Source organism: Taeniopygia guttata, chromosome 7 (genome assembly GCF_048771995.1).
Source record: "Taeniopygia guttata chromosome 7, bTaeGut7.mat, whole genome shotgun sequence".
Classification (NCBI taxonomy): Eukaryota; Metazoa; Chordata; class Aves; order Passeriformes; family Estrildidae; genus Taeniopygia; species Taeniopygia guttata.
This window is the reverse complement of record NC_133032.1, coordinates 23,742,697-23,762,476: the sequence shown is the minus strand read 5'-3', so window position 1 is coordinate 23,762,476 and position 19,780 is coordinate 23,742,697. Positions and strand designations below refer to the sequence as shown.

The 19,780-nt window shown below is 40.6% G+C and overlaps 1 protein-coding gene across 1 annotated transcript in view; it reads left to right on the top strand.

The window, feature by feature from the left end:
• Positions 1-3,097: 3,097 nt before the first annotated feature.
• PLCL1 (phospholipase C like 1 (inactive)) overlaps positions 3,098-19,780 on the top strand; it is a 176,216-nt gene continuing 159,533 nt past the window's right edge. The window contains exon 1 of the mRNA XM_030277771.4: positions 3,098-3,613. Within this exon, the coding sequence (XP_030133631.3) occupies positions 3,353-3,613 (261 nt within the window). The 5' untranslated portion in view covers positions 3,098-3,352. The remainder of the gene's footprint in view (positions 3,614-19,780) is intronic.

Sequence of the window (19,780 nt, the reverse complement as noted above, 5' to 3'; positions counted from 1 at the left end):
AATAAATTATATAATTCTTTTTTATTGTTTTATGGTATCATGTTCATGATGTAACAGTGCAGACACAATAACTGCAAAGACTTTAAAAAATTGCTTACTTTAAGAATTATCTAGCAAAACATTTTCTCATCAATAGCTTTGCCTAAGTCTTGTCAATGCTAAAATTGGTTACTTGCTAACAGTGTGAATGCGTATGTGAAGAAATCAAACATTTTCCCCCATTGCTTTCCCTGTCTTGCAAATTAGATGTTCATCACACAGGAAGATATGTCAGTTTTCATGCTTCATCGGCCCTGTTCAATTGGTACAGGAGAACACTTTTGGCTCCCAGCAGAACACTTAATTTTAAGGGCTTCCCAAAATGTAGTGTCTAGGTGCAAGTACTGGCTTATGTAAGCTGTGCTTCAGCACAGCTCCAAGACAACTGTATTTTCAGCCAGTTTATGATACAAACTACGCCCACTGAGGAACAATTGTGTGCCTTAAGGATGGAGATGGAGCAAAATGAATGTAAAAAAAATCCACATTAAAATAGATATTGCAGGCACTTGCTGACTTATGTTCAGACAAACACATATTTTTATCTATCTTGCCTTTCTTAGTTTGAGTGAACTCCTTGACTCTTCTCAAAAAACCGTTCTTATCTGAAGTAGCTATGGACAACGCAGCAGTGTCTTTGTACAGGGGATTGCATGGACTGAACACAGAACCTGTTATATACACACATCACCAACCAATCTTGCTTTCTTAAACTTCTGTGCAAGCACTTTTAATGTAAAGCTTCCTTTTGTCAGCTCTCTTTTTTATTAGTCATCAAGAAGTATCAAAACCAATTGCTTTTTTCCTTCATAATTAATGCTTCTCCACAAAGAAAAGCAGATAAATGCAGATCCTTCAGAAGCATCTAGAGATGCAGTCAGAAAAACAGACAACCTTTTATTCTTTTCTAGAGAAGAATTTAACTAAACCCTCACTTAGCTGTACCACACATAATTCTAAAACCTCTGCATCTTGTTGACAAACAGATCAAAAATACAATTTATTCAGTGTTCCCTGTAGGTTTGATTTTTATGAAATTTGAAATCTGTAGATTCCCCATAGATCCTTCCTGGTTAAAAACTTCACATGTCAAAGGTTGTAATATAAGGGGAGAATGAAAAGGTTTTAAACCCTTTGATGGCAGAAGACAATTAATTTGACAATAAATCTCTCTCTAATGTTAAATGTGCAAAACATATCCTAGGAAGGATAAAGTTCTTTAATATGTTATACACATCTGTGTGTGCAGTACACTGCAGCGTTTTTGGTAGATGCAGACTTCAGCTATGACAGCACTGTATTGTTCTCAAATAATTAAACTGATTAAACTTTGTATGATTTCACAAAATACAGGAAAGAGCTGTAACATATTTCTGCATGAAGCAATAATTTCCTCTATTAAAACACTGCATGGTAATTACCTTCTCTGTTGTCTTTAAATTAGTCTCCTTAGGTCAGTTTGTGTGGCGGTGTGTGGATATGTAATAAGTTTTTTTAGTTGGTTTGGGATTTTTCCCCCTTCTCTTTGTTGCAGTGATTTGCTATGATGTTCTCTGACTTGTACAATGCAGGCTGGGGCTAAGTCCTTCATTAATTTACAGTCTCTTCTCTCCAGTACTACTTAACATAAATGTTTCTTCAATGTGAATATTTTCTATCTTCTTTTAGTGTTACTTATTTTGTGACATTTTTCACTGAAACAAAGAAAATAACGGTAGTATACATATATTTTTAAAATTATTAAAATAAAATTTAGAAGGAAGCTAATGAAAAAAATTTCAGTGGTATCTAGATCTGTCTCTCAATTAGCAGTTCTTTGTGTTGAATATGATAAATGCCTCAATACCCTCGACAGAAGTTCTAGACCTTTTAAAACATGGAATTATAAATTTATATATCGTGTGTGCATATACATATATAAATCTCACATCCTTTAAGTAGCAATTATGCCCTGTAGCCAGGCATTTCCTAATAGCTAATGACTGGTTCAGGTAAGCATGTTCTCTCTTATTTTCTTCCTTAACCAGTGACTGCCAACAGGTGCCAAACACATTAATTAGGGAATTACTTTAGAAACCAGGGAGAAATTAATACTCCCACAGAGTCTCACTGCCTTTAAAGCTGGTGACTGTAATTTTAAATACTCATACATCCTCAGTGACTACCAGCTTGCCCAGCCCTACCCGTTCTATTTTCCATCTCACTGTATAATCTCTTCCTCACCTCTTTCCTGGGCTTTCACCCTTGCTGCACTCCACCCCACCTTTCCTGAGGTGTCCACGTGGATAATCTCATTATAACTAAATACGCCCTGCAGAATTACAGGGGTCAGCGCCAGGCTGGCACGAACTCTTCCGGAGGCCGCCCGCGGCTCCGGCCCTGCCCGGGGGGTTCCCGTTCCCCGCGCGGCCGCCAGGGGGCGGTGTCGGCCCTGCCAGCGCCCGCCGGGCCCGGGGCTGTGAGGGGCAGGGCAGGAGCGGGACCGTCCCGAGAGCGGAGCGAGGGCGCTGCCCCACACAACCTGCTTCGCTTTTGGCTCGTTTCTAAGAGGAGGAGGAATCCCAACGTGAGTCTTCGCCTCTCTTTTGCCCGCTCCCCCTTACAGCATCCACTCTGCTGGCCCGCCGTCAGCAGCCTCAAGGTGCCCCTCACCCGCAGCCCCCACGACCGGCGCTGGCAGCGTCCCTGCTCCTACCACGGTGCCTCCACTTGAGGGCTACGCGTGCCGCAGGGTGTTTAACCTAAGCCACCCTTTCCACACGCTGCTTTTACCGGGGCACAGAGGCAGCCCAAACCTGCCTACGACACGCGCGGGGAAGCATTCCCGCGGCCGCCCCGGCACACGAAAGCTCTCCACAGGCCCCCTTCGTCAAGGTCGTGGCAGGAGCGACCAGGTGTTCCACGTCCCCCTACACCGCCCCCCGCGCACCGCCCCGACCGCCCGTCCAGGCGTCCCGCGGGCACGCCCCTCCCCAGGGCCATTGGCTGCCGCTGCGCCGCCGGGGGGCGGCCGCGCCGCCGATTGGCCCGGCTCGCCGTCCGTCACCATAAGCCCGGCTCCTGTCACAACAGCGCGGGGCTGTGGCCGTACTTCCTGCGCGCTCTCCGCGTCCCCCACCCCGCTCCTCTGGCACCGCGGGGTCCCGCGCAGGCACCTTCCGCCCCGGGGTCGGACATGGCTTCTCTGGGGAAAGTTGGCGCTGCAGCCGCCGTGCCCTGAGAGGAGCGCCGCGGGACGCCGTCCGTTCCTCCGTCCGTGTGACACGCCCGCCCTCTCAGCGCCCCGGAGAAGTTGACACCGTGCGGCGGGGCGATGGCAGAGGCTGCTGGCGGCAGAGAGCAGCCGGCGGCGGGCCGTGCTCCTCCCGAAGCCGCTTACCGTGCCGAGGAGGAGTCCGAGCCGGCATCGCTGGACGCCGGGGGCAGGAGGCGGGAGCGCCGGAGCGGCGTTTCTGCCGTGGGTACCGCGGAGCGCTTCCCCGGCGGCAGCCTGGGGCCGGCGGCAGCGTCCGACCCCGACGCCTGCCTGCTGGAGGCGGCCAAGGCCACCCCGCGGAGGAGCAGCATCATCAAGGTAAGGGTGTGCCGCGCCGCCGGGAAGTTTGCGCGGGTCCCGCCGCCGGGTTACCCAGGCAGGAGCCTCCTTTCGGTGCGCCCCTGCCCGTGGGAGGGGACCAGGGTGGGCAGAGGGGTGGCGGGACCCATCCAGGGTCTCTCAGCACAGGTGAAGCGGCCGCTCCGCCGCGCAGCGCCGCTGCCCCGCCTGCGGCGAACGAGGACGGCGGGGCCGCGGCGCCGCCTCCCCGGAGTGCCCGGGGCAAGGTGCGTGCCCGGAGCGAGCGGCTCTCCGGGGTCTGGGATGGGGAACTGCTCCTGCCGCCATCGAGAGGGGACGGGGTCCCCCCGCGCTCGTGCGTCACCTGTGGGGCAGCTTCTCACCGAGTTGTAAAGTTTTTGTGTAGCAGCTCGTATCTGTTCTTATTTAATATTTATGAAGTACCTGGAAGGCAGAATAAATAGCTTCTACAGCGCTGGCTGTAGTAGTTCTTGAGCAGCAAAATATGCAGTGTCACAAATTAACAGAAGGTGTATTTGGAGACGGACTGTAGTACAGGTTGTTGCGGAACAGCACCGGGTGTTTAGCACCTTTAATGTGAAATTAACAGCTCGGGCGTGACCTTAAAGCCTCCGCCTTTCTTATTGTCTGGGAAGGAAAATGGTTTTATGATTATGTAGATTCTTCTTTTTTTCCGGTGTAATTTTTTTTTAATAAACTGTGGTTTTGAATTAAATGGCATCTCCTTGCAAGTATGTAAGCTTAATCGCTAGTTTCTGAGGAACCGATGAATGAAATCTCCTAGGCGAAGTTAATTTTGCATATGGTCACACGTGATCCTCTTGTTAGTGATTTGCACTTGGAAGGCATCGGGAGAAGAGCGGAAAATAAGACTTCTCATCTGTAAATGTGTGAATGCACAGGGTAGAGCTCTACCTTAATGCTGGAAGCTCAGGACGCATGCTTAGCTCTTGCAGCTTAATATGTCCATTCAAAGGAAGAACAGATACATGAAATACTTGCTTTTTTTAATTTTAAAGCTTTAAACGTTCAGAGGAGACCGAGGTAGTTAAATGCAAAAGAGCCTCGAGGGTCCTTTGTAAGTTACATGTTGAAATATTAACCCATTAAGTCCAGCAAAGCATTAAGGGTGGTTTTAGTTTTGTAAAGACATCCACTGAATGTGATGGGAATGCTTCCAGTCTGAAGTTGCATAAATGTATAAATGCTGTACTAAATTAGGACCAAAGTTCTGTAACTGTACTGCTATGGAGATGATATTTTTTCTCTTAGAACTCTGTGAAGCTTTCAGAAATTGAAAATACACAGTCTTGAATTTCATTTTAAAATATATCATTATTTTTACAGACTCTACCAGTTCTGTATGGTAGGTGTGTTTTAATGTCATAAATGGTGTATAATTGTTAATGAAATGACCGAGTAGCATTTTCACTACTGGTTGATAGCTTGATATTGCTAATTTAGCACATCTGATAATGATCAGCAGATTAGCACATAGTGATAATGATCACTCTTCTAACTGGAGGAAGTTTCTTAAGGCATGTCCCAGGATGATGTTTGTAAGGAGAAAGATTCCTGACAGAGGTAAGAAAGAATTAATGTTCTTATATAAGGAACATTATACACGGAGCTCATCTGAAATACTGAGTAAGCTCAGTTTCCTGTGCTTAGGGATGGTGCATTCAAACTGGAGCAGATGCGTTAGAAGGATATCTAGGATGGGCTGATAAGGTATCTGGATTGAATACTGTATGAGGGGGAAAACAGATTTCCTGCACTAAAGCAAAGGACTCTTATGTGTAGATCCAGTCTGGAAACTAGAAAGTTACTCTGGGCCCTGCAAGGGTTTGGAATGGTCTTATGATATGAATGGAATGAAAAATACCATTGTTAATCTTAAATTTAGTTGTTAAATAGATGGATTAAATTCGATAACATGGCTGTGTCTCATAGCAGGTGTCTGAACTTGAGAATTCACAGGCTGTGCATCTCTAAGGCACGGTGTTGGGACCCCATAGAGAGCATTGCATTTCTTTTCCCTCAAGGTTATCTCAGTGGTATATAAAAGTGTTTTGAATTGCAGTTTTCCTTTGGCATTATACTAGGAAATACTATTAACTTTGGGTAGAAATTAAACAATGTATTTGTCTGCATTTTCACGAATTTCTAATTCGATTTCTAATTTCTAATAGGACATATTCATCAGGTGTTAAGTTCAAATTTTAGTTGGAATTAAGATAAAACCCTCCAATTTTATATTTTTTTTCTTTTTTCAGGATTTCAACATACAGGATTTCTCCTCAAGCATTATGTTTTACAGGGAAATGAATTTTCTAATAATTTATTGTATCCAAAATGTCCATATGTTCATATAAATCTATAGTCAAAATAGTATTCTATTGCTTCCTCTACGCTGATCTTATCTGCTGAAAAATTAAGAAAGACTTAAGAAAGTAAAGGAAGTTGCACATAAGGATAAGCTCTTACTCTGCAGGAGTTGAACACTCTTGCTCTATTTTTCCATTTCTCTCCCAGCTATTTAAAGTTGTACTTTAAACATGAGTGGTCTTGCTCAATTAAGCAAAAAGTTAAAATTCTGTAAATTTAGATGGTCAAAGTACACTTCTAACAGCATTTTCCCCCCAGCTGTCTTTTGGAACTCTGGAAGTCTCAAGGTTAGCATCTGAGAGTTCAATTCCAGTGGAAGTCAGACTTGCTTACGTTGGAGTGTTCTGGCAGCCACACTGTAACTGTGAAGTACAAAGGCTGAAGAGGGACTTGCTTTAAAACCTTCCCTGCAGCAAATTCCACTTGGCATATATTGCAAGTAAAATATGAACCCTTCTAAATTATCTTCAGTGCATTCATGTGCTCTGTATTTGGTTTCAGAAACAAGAGAACTCATTTATATAAAAAGAACAAAGTATAGCCAGAAAATTGTTATTCCCGTTTTGCTTTGCTGATGTTCACAGCTTTGTAGATTGAGGTAAATGTGAAATAAGATTAATGAGAAGTAGTTGTAGCTGTTCTTGTGCACTAGGTTGTTTCACTAATATGCATTATTTGTTTGGGTTTTTGTTTTTTGTGGTTTTTATTTATTTTTTTTTTTAGGTTTTGTGTTTTGGTTTTGTGGGGTTTTTTTCTAATGCAAGGAAGAGGTAAATGGTCTTACTCCAGAACTGGAACAAGAAAGGGTGTTTGCCATGAGGAACTGGAAACCAGCAGACAAGAATGCTTGGAGATAAAACTAGAGAAAGTTCTAAAGAGATCGTAGAACTTGACCTGTTTTCTAGGAAGCCTAAAGATGGAGTATGTGTTGACTAAATGATTTGCCAAGTGTTTTTTTTTTTTTTGTGCGTTGTTTTTGCTTGTGAATAATCCAGGCCCAGTTTTTTTTTGCAAATAGAATAATAATTGCAACCACTTTTAGGCCAGGAGAGCAGAAGACAGTGCTTGGAGACATGGATTTCTGCTTTCTTTTCATTTAATGCTTTGCACGCCTTCCTGTGTGGGGGGCTCTAAACAGAGTAAATAGATGTTGTTTTCCTTCTGCTATGTTCCTTCTGCCATTGCCATGTATGAGCACTTTAATAAATGAGTAGGAAGGCTGTGTAATTTGTTATGTAATGCTACTGAAATACTTTGCAGCTTTGTACCAAAGTATTTCTCTGTCTATTCTTATCAGGCATCTCTCTCTGCTTTGTTTGCTTGCAAGACAAACTTTTGGGATCATGTGCTTGTTTTCTTCCTGGATCTTTGTTTTAAGATACCGTAGCAGATAACGCAGCAGACTGTGCCCATGAAATGAACTTGAAGTAGCAGCTGCAGACTCTAACTCTGAGAATTTAATTGCAGTCACAGAAGAGCTGTGAGACCTTTCACTGAAGGTCTTCCAAAGGCTGTTTGCCTGCTTCATGTAGGGATTTCTTTTCCTTTAAAAGCCAGTTGAGTTGTCCTTGCTCATAATGCACTATTAGCCTAAGAACTGCAAGTTTTAGGGTTTTGCAATGTCATTAATCATTGGAGGCATATCAAGATAGCCAGCTGTCTTATTTCAAGACTTGTATTTATGCTTGTGACATTCTCAGCTTTAAAAAAACCTCTGCAATGAAGGCAATGAGGCTTAGTTTCTTTCAGTTTGTTCTGATGTGTGGTGACAGAATATAAGTATTTCAAATAAATGCCATGTCTGTCTATGCAATGTAACTATTTAAGACTGTTCTCAAAAGACAGTTTTTCAGGACTATAATGATTCTCCAGAAGCTTTTATGTAGCTTTTTGTTGTGTAAGCTTGCATTTAGGAACTTGCTGCTTAATAATCTAAAACTATGACTATGTAAGATTCATTAAAGCTGATTAACTACTTGATAGTCCAGTGCTGATTTTATAATGAATGCATTCTTTGACATATATGTATCAGAGGAAAAAAGGAGAATGTGTAAATTGAGATTACATTAAGTAACATGGTAGAGCCTAAAAATGTATTTAGAAGGGCAAGATTGACATGTCTAGCCATGCAAAGACTTCTACAAAATGGGGAATTCACCAGATAGATCTGGAAAAAGGTAACTAACCAGTGGGTGATATTTTTATGTATGTAAATTCCCGAACATTGTGGGAAACAGGGAACTGGTATTTGCTCACTTTCACAGAATTTGAAGTCAGGGGGGAAAAACAGTGATAGTTCTTTAACAGCAGGTTGAAAATAAATGACAGTATTTCCTGATGCAGCATGTGAGTAAATCACACACTTTACAGCCCCAGAAATCTGTGCAGTCAGACATGTAAATGGGTTTGAGCAGGTTTGAAATGACAAATTGATGAAGAGAGCTTCAGAGTACACCAAAAGCATCTGGCTTTGAAAGTTCCTGAACTACAAGTGCTTGAACTCTGGAAGCTGCAGCAAACAATGGACCACTTTGTACTTCCTTGCTTCTTATGTGTCTCCCCAAGCATGTTGTTGTCTTGGGATACCAGCCTAGGTTGATCTTTATCTAACCCAGTACCTGTTTGTTACAAAAACTTAAATGAATTGTTAAGAGACCCAGGAAACTGGTTTCCATTATTGCTAGTATAAAATTTCCTTAGAAATTAATGAATCTTCTTTGTTAATTTAGTTATTTAGAATTAATGTTTGCCTGCTTTACAGAAGAAAAGTGGTTTGAGATATTTTTTGGATTGCTGTGGCATAGCTGTTTATATTTTCATAACACTGCACCTCTATTCCATACACTACTGTTTTTCTTTAAGCATCTATTCAAGATGCTTAATTTTGGACAGAACAAATACTTGTTATAGACCTGCTTTTGTCAGATGAGTTACATCCAGTAACTGGTATCAGTGAAGATGGGCAGTTTTTCTTTGAACTGTTGCATTTATCACTGAGATACATTCTCATGGGGGGCAGTAGGCATTTCAGACTGGGGTTTAACTTTAATCTTTTTCCTCTTTCTTTTTAAAGCAACATCAGTAGATCCAGTATAGCTGTGCCTAAGTTGGTAACACTGTAGTGAGAAAGATTTAGATCTTGTGGAATTTTTTGTGTCAAGGTATCAATAATAACTATCATAGCAATGGAAACCACTATATATAAAATTATTCAGGTGGAAGATTTGGGCATATGGGTCTTGGGAAGCTGTCCTAAAGGCTTATCTGGCTAAAAGTTAATGGGTGCCTTATATACTTTAGTACGTGAAAAATTTTAAACAAACCCAAACAACCCGCATCTAGGCCAAACGGCTTCCTTTGAAATTTATAGCAAAAATGTCTGCTAACTATTCTAGTAGTAGTCCATATTTCTTGTCCTTTGCTTCCACTTGGCACATAATCTAACACATGACTAGTGATCTCAGTAAATGTGTGGATAAAGATGGATAAAGCCTTGTGTTTGGGGTGTTTTTCCATACCAGTTCATAGGAGTCAAGGTGATTTGAGTGTCTTGCACTGGAATTACTGAAAGGTGACCTTTCTGTAGGATAACAGCAGTCCAGTGGTCTGCAAACACAAGTTCTGGCAGGTTTTTTCAGGAAGTTGTTTGATAAGTTTTCTAGGTAAGAGGTAGGAGCTGTTTAGGTAGGGAATAAGAGATAAGTTGGTGATACTGGTTCATTTGTTTTTAAATTATGTCTGTAAAGACTTCTGTGCAGAAGTAGATAAATGCTGATTAAAAATAATATTCTGGTGAAGTAATAGGGCTGGTGGACAGAGCAGTGGCAGAGAAGGAAAGCCTTGCTTTCCAAATATGTTAAGCAGCTGTTAATAAAACTGAGTTTTTTTATCTATGTAGAGATGCAAATGCTGTTTCTCATGCTAATATTTTATTCATTTTGTAGTTCCACTGAGATCATTGCCATCTGTAACAAAATGGTTTTAATTGAGTTAGTGGTATATTTTTTTCCCTGTTCTTCCCTACAGTAGATGTGAAAATGCAGGCAGTTACTGTAGAACCAATAATACATCTGCTGTGGTGAACCATTTAGCTGGTCATTCTTGTAAACTTAATCAACATATTTGATTGTTAGGTGTAATTTCTGGTAATACTGGGTGAATTTTCTAAGATATGAGGAAGGACGATTAATATTACTTTTAATAACACATGTATTCTAGGTTTTTTTTTTTAGCTAATATGACTTGAAGGTTTTGACGTGCATGATAATTCAGAAGCTACTCAGACTTGATTAAAAAAAACACAAGTGCTACAAATGGCTAAATGCCTTTACTAAATGCTTACAAGTTCTGAGGACTCATAAAGATCTTTGTATAGGTTTGGAAATGTATTTACAATCAAAGCCTTGTTCTTAAATCTTACTGTATCATAAATATTCTGGGGTTTGGAGCCTCCTTATGTAGAATCCTGTTTTCTGGAAGAGTCTTATTCTGAAGTTTGCAGTTTTAAGTGATTCTTAACCCCCTTCCTGAAATATGTTAAACTTTCTGTGATTATTGTAATTTCTTCATTATTAGTATCTTCAGTCAGGGTTCACTGTTTAGTGTGTATTTTTTAAGTTGAAAGTCTCTGACAATTAAGACTTTGTACAGGCCTTAACTGAAATGAACTGGAATCAAACTGAGGTGAAGTATTCCTTCTCTTCCAGAGCCGCTTACATTAATGATATTAGCCTTGGGATTATTATCTGAGGCAGCATGCATCAGGTAATGTTACTGTAGCATGCCAATTTAAAGGTGTATCTCAATCTAAAATGTAACCGGCACCAAAGTATTTCTGTACTGAGGGGATTTTAAAAAATATATTCTACCTATGAATGTGTACTGAGTGGCCTGCTCAGGGGAGTACTGACACACCATGTTTTAGATAATTCCAGCTGAAACAGCTACAGAAAACATTCATTAGAGTCATATTGGATTTTCCCCAGAGGCTCTCCATCCTGCTGGATCCTGGTTGTCCTTCAGGTTGACCTATGTTATGCTGCTTTGGTACTTCTTGAAGGGGTAAAAGGAGCATGTGCTGACTAGTTCCTTGTTCAGAGATTTGTTGAAAGTGGAAATGTGTTTGAATACTTCAGAGTTGTCATATATTAATTTGTATGGGTGTAAATGGCTGTAGAAGACTCAGAGTGGTCAATAATTAGGGCTCAAATCATCATTGTTCACTGGATGCTTGTTTTGGTATAGCTATAGGTGGACACAGGGTGTTTTTAATTGATTAAGTGGGTTTGATGGATTACTAATTTGTTTTGATTGTAGGCTATGAAAATTTTTGATGCTGTTTCATTCTTTCAGATAGTTTGGAGGGTAAATACAACAAAAAAGGGTGTTCTTTAAGTAAAGTGCAGGGGTATGAGATGCCTGCTGCTCATGGAAATGTGTCCATATCCATCTTGCTTTTGTGTATACTGTGGGACTTCTCTCCATTTTGTGTTGATGCATCTCCTATAGTGTGTCTGCTTAACAACCAAACCAGAAGAGCAAGCAGCCAGACAAAAACTTCTTCCAGGAGTATTGATGAAGAAGATTACATGAATTTAAGAGATTCTGTTGGCTCCTACTGCAGTCAATGCATTTTGAGGAGTAGGTGTGCTTTGGAGCCTGCCTGAGAATGACAGCTACAGCAGGCTTGCAAGAAAAAGCCAGGAAATAAATAGCAATAAGAGGTAAAACTCCTTGATCAGGAGTCAGATGCTAGTGCTTGAGTACACCACAAAAAAGCCACAGGACAGAGCAGGGTGAGAGCATGTCTAGAAGCTCAAGTGAAATTCAGAAAATTGGATTATATGTAATCAGAGCGCTGCTGAGAGCATGGAGCAGGCAAGGCTGAAATAAAACCCTGGGAGGTTGGGCACTGGAGTCAGGAGTCAGCCAAAGGTGCACAAGCAGGACAGGGGTGAGATAAAGGACCAGGACTTGAGGAAGAATTTTGAGAGTACAGTCATGCATTTGTAGATGCAGCTCTGAGCTCCACTGCAGGGAGAGTCCCACAGGAAAACAACAGTTTGTTGCCTGAGCTGGGTTGCTCTGGTTTTGTGGTCTTCTGGGCATGCACTGTGCTGGAGGTGTGTAGGTGTTTAAGGGGACTGGCTGCTGAATGATGTCAGGTTTGGGGAACCTGGAAGAGGGCACAAGGTGGCTGCCAGAAGCCAGAGGGTTTTTTTGCCCCAAACATTTATGCAGCTCTGGTTGAGAGAACAACGGGAGGATACTTGAGGGCTGCCTTGGTCCTGTTCTTGTCAGCTTGGTGGTGATTTCTTACATCTCTCTCTTTGTAAGTGAAGATTGCTGCCTGTTTGGACATTCCCTATTAAGCTTTCCATACCCCTGTAGCATTTAGGCAAGCTTACCATTGAATTTTAATATCACAATGATGTTTTAGTTTTGTTTGCATTGTTGGGATGATTTTTTGAGAAAATATACGATCTTGGTGATTTTGTCAGTTCTAGCCTACTTGCATAGAAGAATGAGAAGAATAATTTTTACTTAATGTTAATTTTTCTCTTAGGATGCAAAATACGTTATGGGCAACACTTATCATAAATGCAGATGAGTTCTGGGTTCCTGCATTTAATTTTTTTATAAGCTGTAGTCTTGCTTGGAAGACCCATGTGGATTTTATTGTTGTTCTTTTAATTTGATTTTATAACAACTTCCATGAATATCTGATTAGAAGTTGTATTTGCTCACCTAGAGGGAGTGCTGAACTCTCTGAGCAAGAGCTATCAAGAGAAAGCACTGTGAAGGGATTACGGTAAGATCCTTCCTCTTTTTCTGAATGAGATTATGTAGGGGGTTATTGCATTAATTTAGCAAATGTTAAAGTTTAATAAAAGTACTATGGTCCACTGAAGTATGGTACACCTCCAAGCTACCTCATGTAAATACTGTAATAAAAAATTCTCTGAGCACTGGATGAAAAATAGATGTTGGAATTCATGCAACATAAGAAAAAAGACTTTCTGCAAACATTTTGTGTTCAATGGTAGATGGAGCCCAGTGCCCCTGACTGCCTGGAAGCTACACAGCCTTCATTGGGAATGGAGCCTTTATTTGCTGGAGCCAGCCTTGCTCCATGAGTGACATCCAGGCCTTGGCACGGAGGTAAGGACAGGTTTGTCGTGGGACATACATATGGATGTATCCTGAAGGAACGCTTGTCTCCCAGTGTTATGTAAAATCAGTTGTATTTGTCTATGATTTGGAAATGCAAGTTAGGGTATTCACGTAGCTTGTGAATTTCTTCCTCGGTGTTATGATTCACAGTGGCAGTTGCTCCCTAAAGCAATGCAGATTTTCAGTATAAACATAGTTTCTGCAGTCTGAAATCAGTGGCAATTTTCCCATTGCTATCAATGGAGGAGGGATTGGATTGAACACAAATAGCCAATCACTAAACCCTGTTATTTTACTTCACAATTTTCTTTTTCAGACTCTTAAAATGAGGTTAATTATGTTATGCTGATTCTACTTGGAGCTACACAAGGTTTGTTTGGCAAAACCGTATTTCTTTAAATATCAGTGTTAATACTGCTGAAGAATGAATTTTGGGAGATTATTTCTAGATAAGTTGTTCTTATTAGAAGCACAAAAAAGACTAAGTTGTTATTAGAACGGAGAAAAAAATAGATGACTTAACTCATAGCAAATACATTTGTTTGTTTGCTTGGCAGTGCTGCTGCGGCATCTGTGTGCCAAGTGCAGGTTTACAATTCTGTTCACATTCAATACTTCTTTTAGCTACATCCTTATGGATGAAAGGGAGTACGCTCATACCTGGTACTGAGATACACTGCTTTGGTGGACAGGGCTAGTGCTTAGAAGTGAGCAATTTCAATGGACTGATCCAAATCTCTGTTTGATCTTAAGATCAAACTGGAGCCTGTTTGTAGCCTTCAGAACATTTTCCTGGTACCCTTGGTTGCCAGAGGAGTGTTCCCTGCAGCAGCACCTTGTGACTTTGAAGACTTTTTTTTTTTAATTTTAATGATTATAACTACTTAAATTATTTCACATTCTCATGCTGAGTATAGATTACACAGACCAGTGCAAGGACTGTGATATTTTCCTGCAGAAGAAGCTGGGTTGCAGCAGTAGATGGGGGAGGATTAGTTAATTGTGTGGCTTGGGAGAGTGAAATGTGACTGAGTTAAGCATCGTGCTTTGCCTATCTTCAGGAGCTCGGCTGGGAAGGGCATGGGTGTGGGGAGCAAGTAAAGCTTAAGTGATAGGAAAAAAGGTTATTTTAATGAGATGAGGTTAACATCCTCATTTGCATTGGTCAGCGTAAAGACTGTAACGATGTCCCCGTGTGCTGTGAAATGCTGACATACAAGCACTTGTGATAAAATCTTGTGACTTTGCCCAAAGAGCTCACCTTTCCAAGGGCTAATGGCCAGTATCATGTTTAGATGTGAGCTGGGGCTGGATGGATGATCCTGTTTACTAAGAAGAGATGAGACTGAGAGGTGTAACAGGGAGCATGTGAAATAGGGCAGTGCAGAGCACAGAGCTGAGATGTTGGGAAAGCACCTTGTACCTGCTTGTGGCAGTGCCTGTGATGTCTGGGGAAGAGAGCAATTTTGTTCCTTTTGAAATTATCAAGACTTAAATTCTGATAAATAAAAAAACCTGGAGCTTAAGAGTACACTCTTATCCTGTATAGCAGTACCTTGCCTTCCCACTATAGAGGGCCACACGTTTTTCTTAGCTTACTTAAGAAAATTGGAGTAAAGCTGGTGCCTGGCTTCCATGTAGCCTTGCTCTGCAAAGAGGAAACTGTATCTCACTTCAGACTAGCTTTTAGCTTCTCCAATGGTACACAGCTCTCAGCTTGAATAAACAGCTAGCTATATCCTACTGCAAGTGCATTTGGCATAGTTTTTAGAAATCTGAGAACTTGAAAGGAACAGTGTGGGCACAATGTTCTGTTCACCAGGAGAAGAAATATCAGCTTTCTAACCTAAGAAGGTTGCAGCATTTTGTGTCTGCTTTGAATGGTTGTGAGGCAAAATACATGACCCTGCTGAAATCCACCACTGCTGGGGTATAATCTAGAACTTTATATTTCATTTGAAATACCATTTAGTTTGTTTATTTATCTGTACACCTACTCAAGGGTTGCAGAATGTCTCTAGCTTGTGTTGTGGCATATTGCAGCCAGGAGCACATATTGCACAGTTCTCCAAATACTACTCAAGGAAAACACTGAAGTGTTTGTGTCTGGATACGTGCATGTTCTAAAGAACATAGTTCCCACTTGCTCAGTTTATTATCTTCCCCTTCATCTATGTATATAAGTATCATATATACTTTGCATGATAGTAAAAATTCACAGAACATGTTAAATTGACTTTTTATGCAGAAAATTTTGCAGTACTGCATAATTTTAGCAGTGGGAAATTATGGCATTTTTTTCCTTGCATGAATCCAAGAACTGAATGTGGTAGTTATTGGAAGATAGCACTTCTTTTCAAAAGGAAGAAAAGGACATTTAAATTCAATATTGCAGCAGAAGTATATGAATAAGAAGGTCAAGTATGGTTTACACTACTAAACAACTTGCATGTGTTGGAAATATTTCTTTCTGTCTCCTGCTCTTTTTGGTATACTGTAAATACAAGTTGGAATGGTTTATTTGAAAGGTTTTTCTAAAAAAAATTGTGTATGGACAAGTCTCAAGTTTTGAACAGATGGTCATCAGGAGGTAGCTGAAACTAAAGCTGGTACTAGAGTGCCTAGGTAGTGATTTGCATTAGGTCTTAATTTAAAAAAGTTTCTGTGTGGACAAAGGCCATGCACCCATTTCCTGTAAGACAGAGATGAAAATAAGAATGAGAACAACCAGAGAATGAAGAAGACCAAACATTGCATCCATAGACTGATGTGTGTGCTGCAAAACTGGTGTGCTTACCTACAGCCTGAGCTGGTGTTTTCTGCAAAAAGCTGCTGTAGGAGGAAGAGAGGTACAGATTGAGGACACAGAGCACTTCTCTTGCCAACAGAATTGCTTGAACAAAGGTGTTGCAGGCCAGAGGTTCTAATGTATGTTCTTCTGGCCTGCTACACCAAAGTAGGCTTTGGTCTGTATGATTCTTAGGTAGAAAAGACAAATTGTGAGCCTTTGGCAAAGAGTTTGGTATCCCCAGTGGATGTTACCGTTGTGAGTGCTTGATAGTGGCAGTTAGAAATGAATGCCGTCTTTCAGGGTAGGACCAATGAATGCCCCCAGCAGAAAAATAGCAGCTACTTGCAGTTTGGGCAGGGAAAATTGTTCTCTGATCTTCCTGGCTGTGTATATAAAAGGTCAGCTATACAGTTGAATTAATAAAACAGTTTGTTGTTTTTCTTTGGTGGTGGTGGTTGTTTTTCTTTGGTGGTGGTGGTTGTTTTTCTTTATGGTTTGTGTTTGGTTTTGGGTTGGGTTTTTTTTTGGGGGGGGGGCTGGTTGTTACACCTGCCTGTATTTTAGTGGTTGTTCAAAATGACTTTTCTCTTAATGAAATTTTTATATTTCTAATTAGAATCTGATACCTGAATCCATGGGGAACATTTTGGTATAACCTTGTATTGCCCCTTTGGATTTATTAGGATCCAATAAAGTAATTAATAGATGAATGCAAATATGAAATTAAATTATATGAAAGAGTGATGTTGTAGAAAAGATGCAAACATGCTGTGTGTTTGTATAACTTGATATCATCAATTGCTTCTCAGGTGACTTGGCTACCCATTAATCTACACCAGATTTTGTTGAGGTAGAAATCTTGTAGATTTCCTCCCTCTTTCATGTTTTTGAAAATACAATAGGTTTTGTTTTCCATTTGGCTTGGTGCTTGTTTTTCTGTTTTGGTTGGTTGTGGGTTTGGTTTTGTTTTCATTTTTTTTTAGTTCAACATTTTATTTTTACTGTTTTACCATTGCATATATGATATGTGTTTTGGTTGCTATATAGAAGATTTTCCTACATCAGGAAGATGTTTGGGATACCTGTTGTGCTCAAATGTATGGGTTGTGGCAGTTAAATTGCAATTATAATTTTAAATCCCTTTTAAAAAAGACTGGAGAGGCTAACTTGAGAAGCATTCAAGACTCAAGACATCTGGTAGGTATTTAGTATCTTTCTGGAAAGACCTGAGATGGCTGGGCACATAACAGCTGTTAAATGAGTTTCTAAAGGCTTCAGATGAGCCACTAAGAATCAAAGAATTCCAGGGTTGTCTCTTTTCTGTGATGATTTAGTGCTCAATAGCAGTAAAATAATCCAGGCAATGCATCAGGGAGAATTGCTGCTTTTCTCAAGTGGTTCTTTAACTTTCAAGATAAGCTTCATGGTGTTTCCAGTGATAATAATGATTAATGCTTCCTTTGCTATTGACTGCTCTGGGGTTTGTTTCTTGGTGGTTTAGATACTACAGGAGAAGTTTAGCCTTGTCTCTCCCAGCAGGTCGCTTCCAGCCATGCCTAACTGCTTAATTAATTGAGTCATTACGATAATGGATTTGTGGTTGGTTTTACAAATCTGAGTGTCTTCTTCCCTAAGGACACCACTGTACTTTCTTCTGAGAGGTGTGAAAAGCAAAAAGAAAAGTATAAGTGCACATAGGAGCATTTGGAGACTTGGAAGAGAACAGCTCAGGACATAATTCCATGCTCCTGCTCACTTCAAAGGATATTCTGTGTTGTGAAATGGTTACTTTTAAGGGCAAGACTGTTTGGCCAGAGCTTGCATAATGTTAGCAGTAGGACCTTTCTCATGTAATCCCATATAAATAATCTTCTGGAGAAATTGTTGCTTGTAATAATTACTGTATGGATAGAGCCAAAACACGGAGATGTTCAGGATGGTGTTGGAGTATCTATGACTGCCAAAATACAGGGAGATATAGGATAGTATGGAAGTATGTATTCATACAGACAAGAAACGCTTGTGATGGACCTACAAAATCCTTCCCTTGGACTGGGGCAGAGAAGGGGGGAAAATGTTTCATGAATCCAGTTAATTTTTTTTTTATAACATTTCTCCTGTAATTTTTTTTTTCTGTAAGCAAGAGCAGTTCATGTGTGAAAGCTTTGTCCTGGCTAGCCATATTTTGTTTGTCCTGTGAAGCCAGTGCCTGGTGTTGAAAGTCAGGAGCACAGGAGCCTTGCATGTCTGAGTGTGTCTGGCAGCTTAAGAGAATAGGCTGGATGTGTAGAGCAGGGGAACAGTGCTGAATGCTTGCAGTGTGGAGCTAATGTGGCCTTGGGTAAGTATTTCTAGACTTTGCTAGAGGCTGCTTGCCATTTTTAAATAGCTGCTTTACCTCGTTTATGGCCAAATACCTTTCCAGTTTCCTGTGGGTTTTTTTCCCAATCTTATCTTGCCACTTAAAAATAGAACATTTTATTTTACTGCAAGGCAAATGGTCATCAGTTAATGGTGAAGATCATTAATTACATTGTCAAGTTAAAAACTGTATAGCTGCAATATTTTTTCCACATAATCATGGTGTTTGCCCTATATGTTGGATTTAAATGTATTCTGCTTTGAAACAATTTGCAATGTGATCACTGTTTTCTAAATGTCTGGAAAAGCCACAGCGATGGCACTCAACCTCTGAATATTTGCTCAGTTGTTTTTTTTTTTTTGCCCCCACTCACTCTCCACCATAACCACGTTACTGTCAACTCAAAATCTGCTCCTTGATTTTGGTCTGTGGCCTTCCTATACTGGAAGACAATTTGACTAAAGATGTAAAAACTACACATAGAAGTCCAGATTATCAGAAAAAGAATTATTTCATTCACTGTCATTGTGATTCCCTCCTTATTGTGGGTTCTACTCTGAGACATGTTTTGACTTGATGCATTTATCTAGTCACTCTTGTATCTGTGCTGTCCCTGAGCAGATCAAAGCTAAGTATTGACCCAGTTTTTGCAGTGTGTTTGGGGTTCTGTCCAAGATCACCTTGCAGCACCTTTACAACAGTAGGGTTTGCCAAGACTTGCAGGAGTGTTGCACTATGATGCCAGCACTGAACTCCTAAGAATGACAATATCACGTTGTCCGCAGACTTGTTGAATCGCAGTAAATTCTGGGTATTTTTTTCCTCATGCTTTTAAAAACATTTGCTGTATTTAACAAAAGTGAGACCCTTCCAGTGTCCCAACACTTCAGAATGTGGAAAAAGTTAGGTAGTTTTTGCTTGAAAACTAACTTTGGATTATGTAGGAGTTACTGTGTTTATTTCTTTTAACTCCACAATAGTGTTGAAAGCTTTTATTTTTGTTGCCATGATAACATAGTGGTGAGTCTTTAGTTCATGTGTTACAGTTTCAGAGATGAAAACCCCATCCTTCATGTGTGTTTGAGATTGATGGTAAGAGAAAGAAAGGCAGACACTCCATAAGGACACTATGCAGCACAATAAAAGCTGGTTTGTTTTTTTAAATAACTTCTTCCCCAAAAGCAGTATGTCTACAATGCTGATTAAAAAGAGTATTCTGGAGAGACAAATGAGAAAGAACAGCAAAGAGATTATTTTATTGAATATAAGAGGAGTCTTTGTGATTACTCTTTAGAAGGATGAAACTTCTAAACCACTGTATGAGAACAGAAGTTAATTTATTTACTTCTTCACTGGTCTTTGAGGATGTCAGATAGCTCTTTAGTGTTTGCTATCAGTGAGGTTAAAGAGGACACAATGGTTCTTGTGCTGGGCTGTTTGCTGCAGCCCC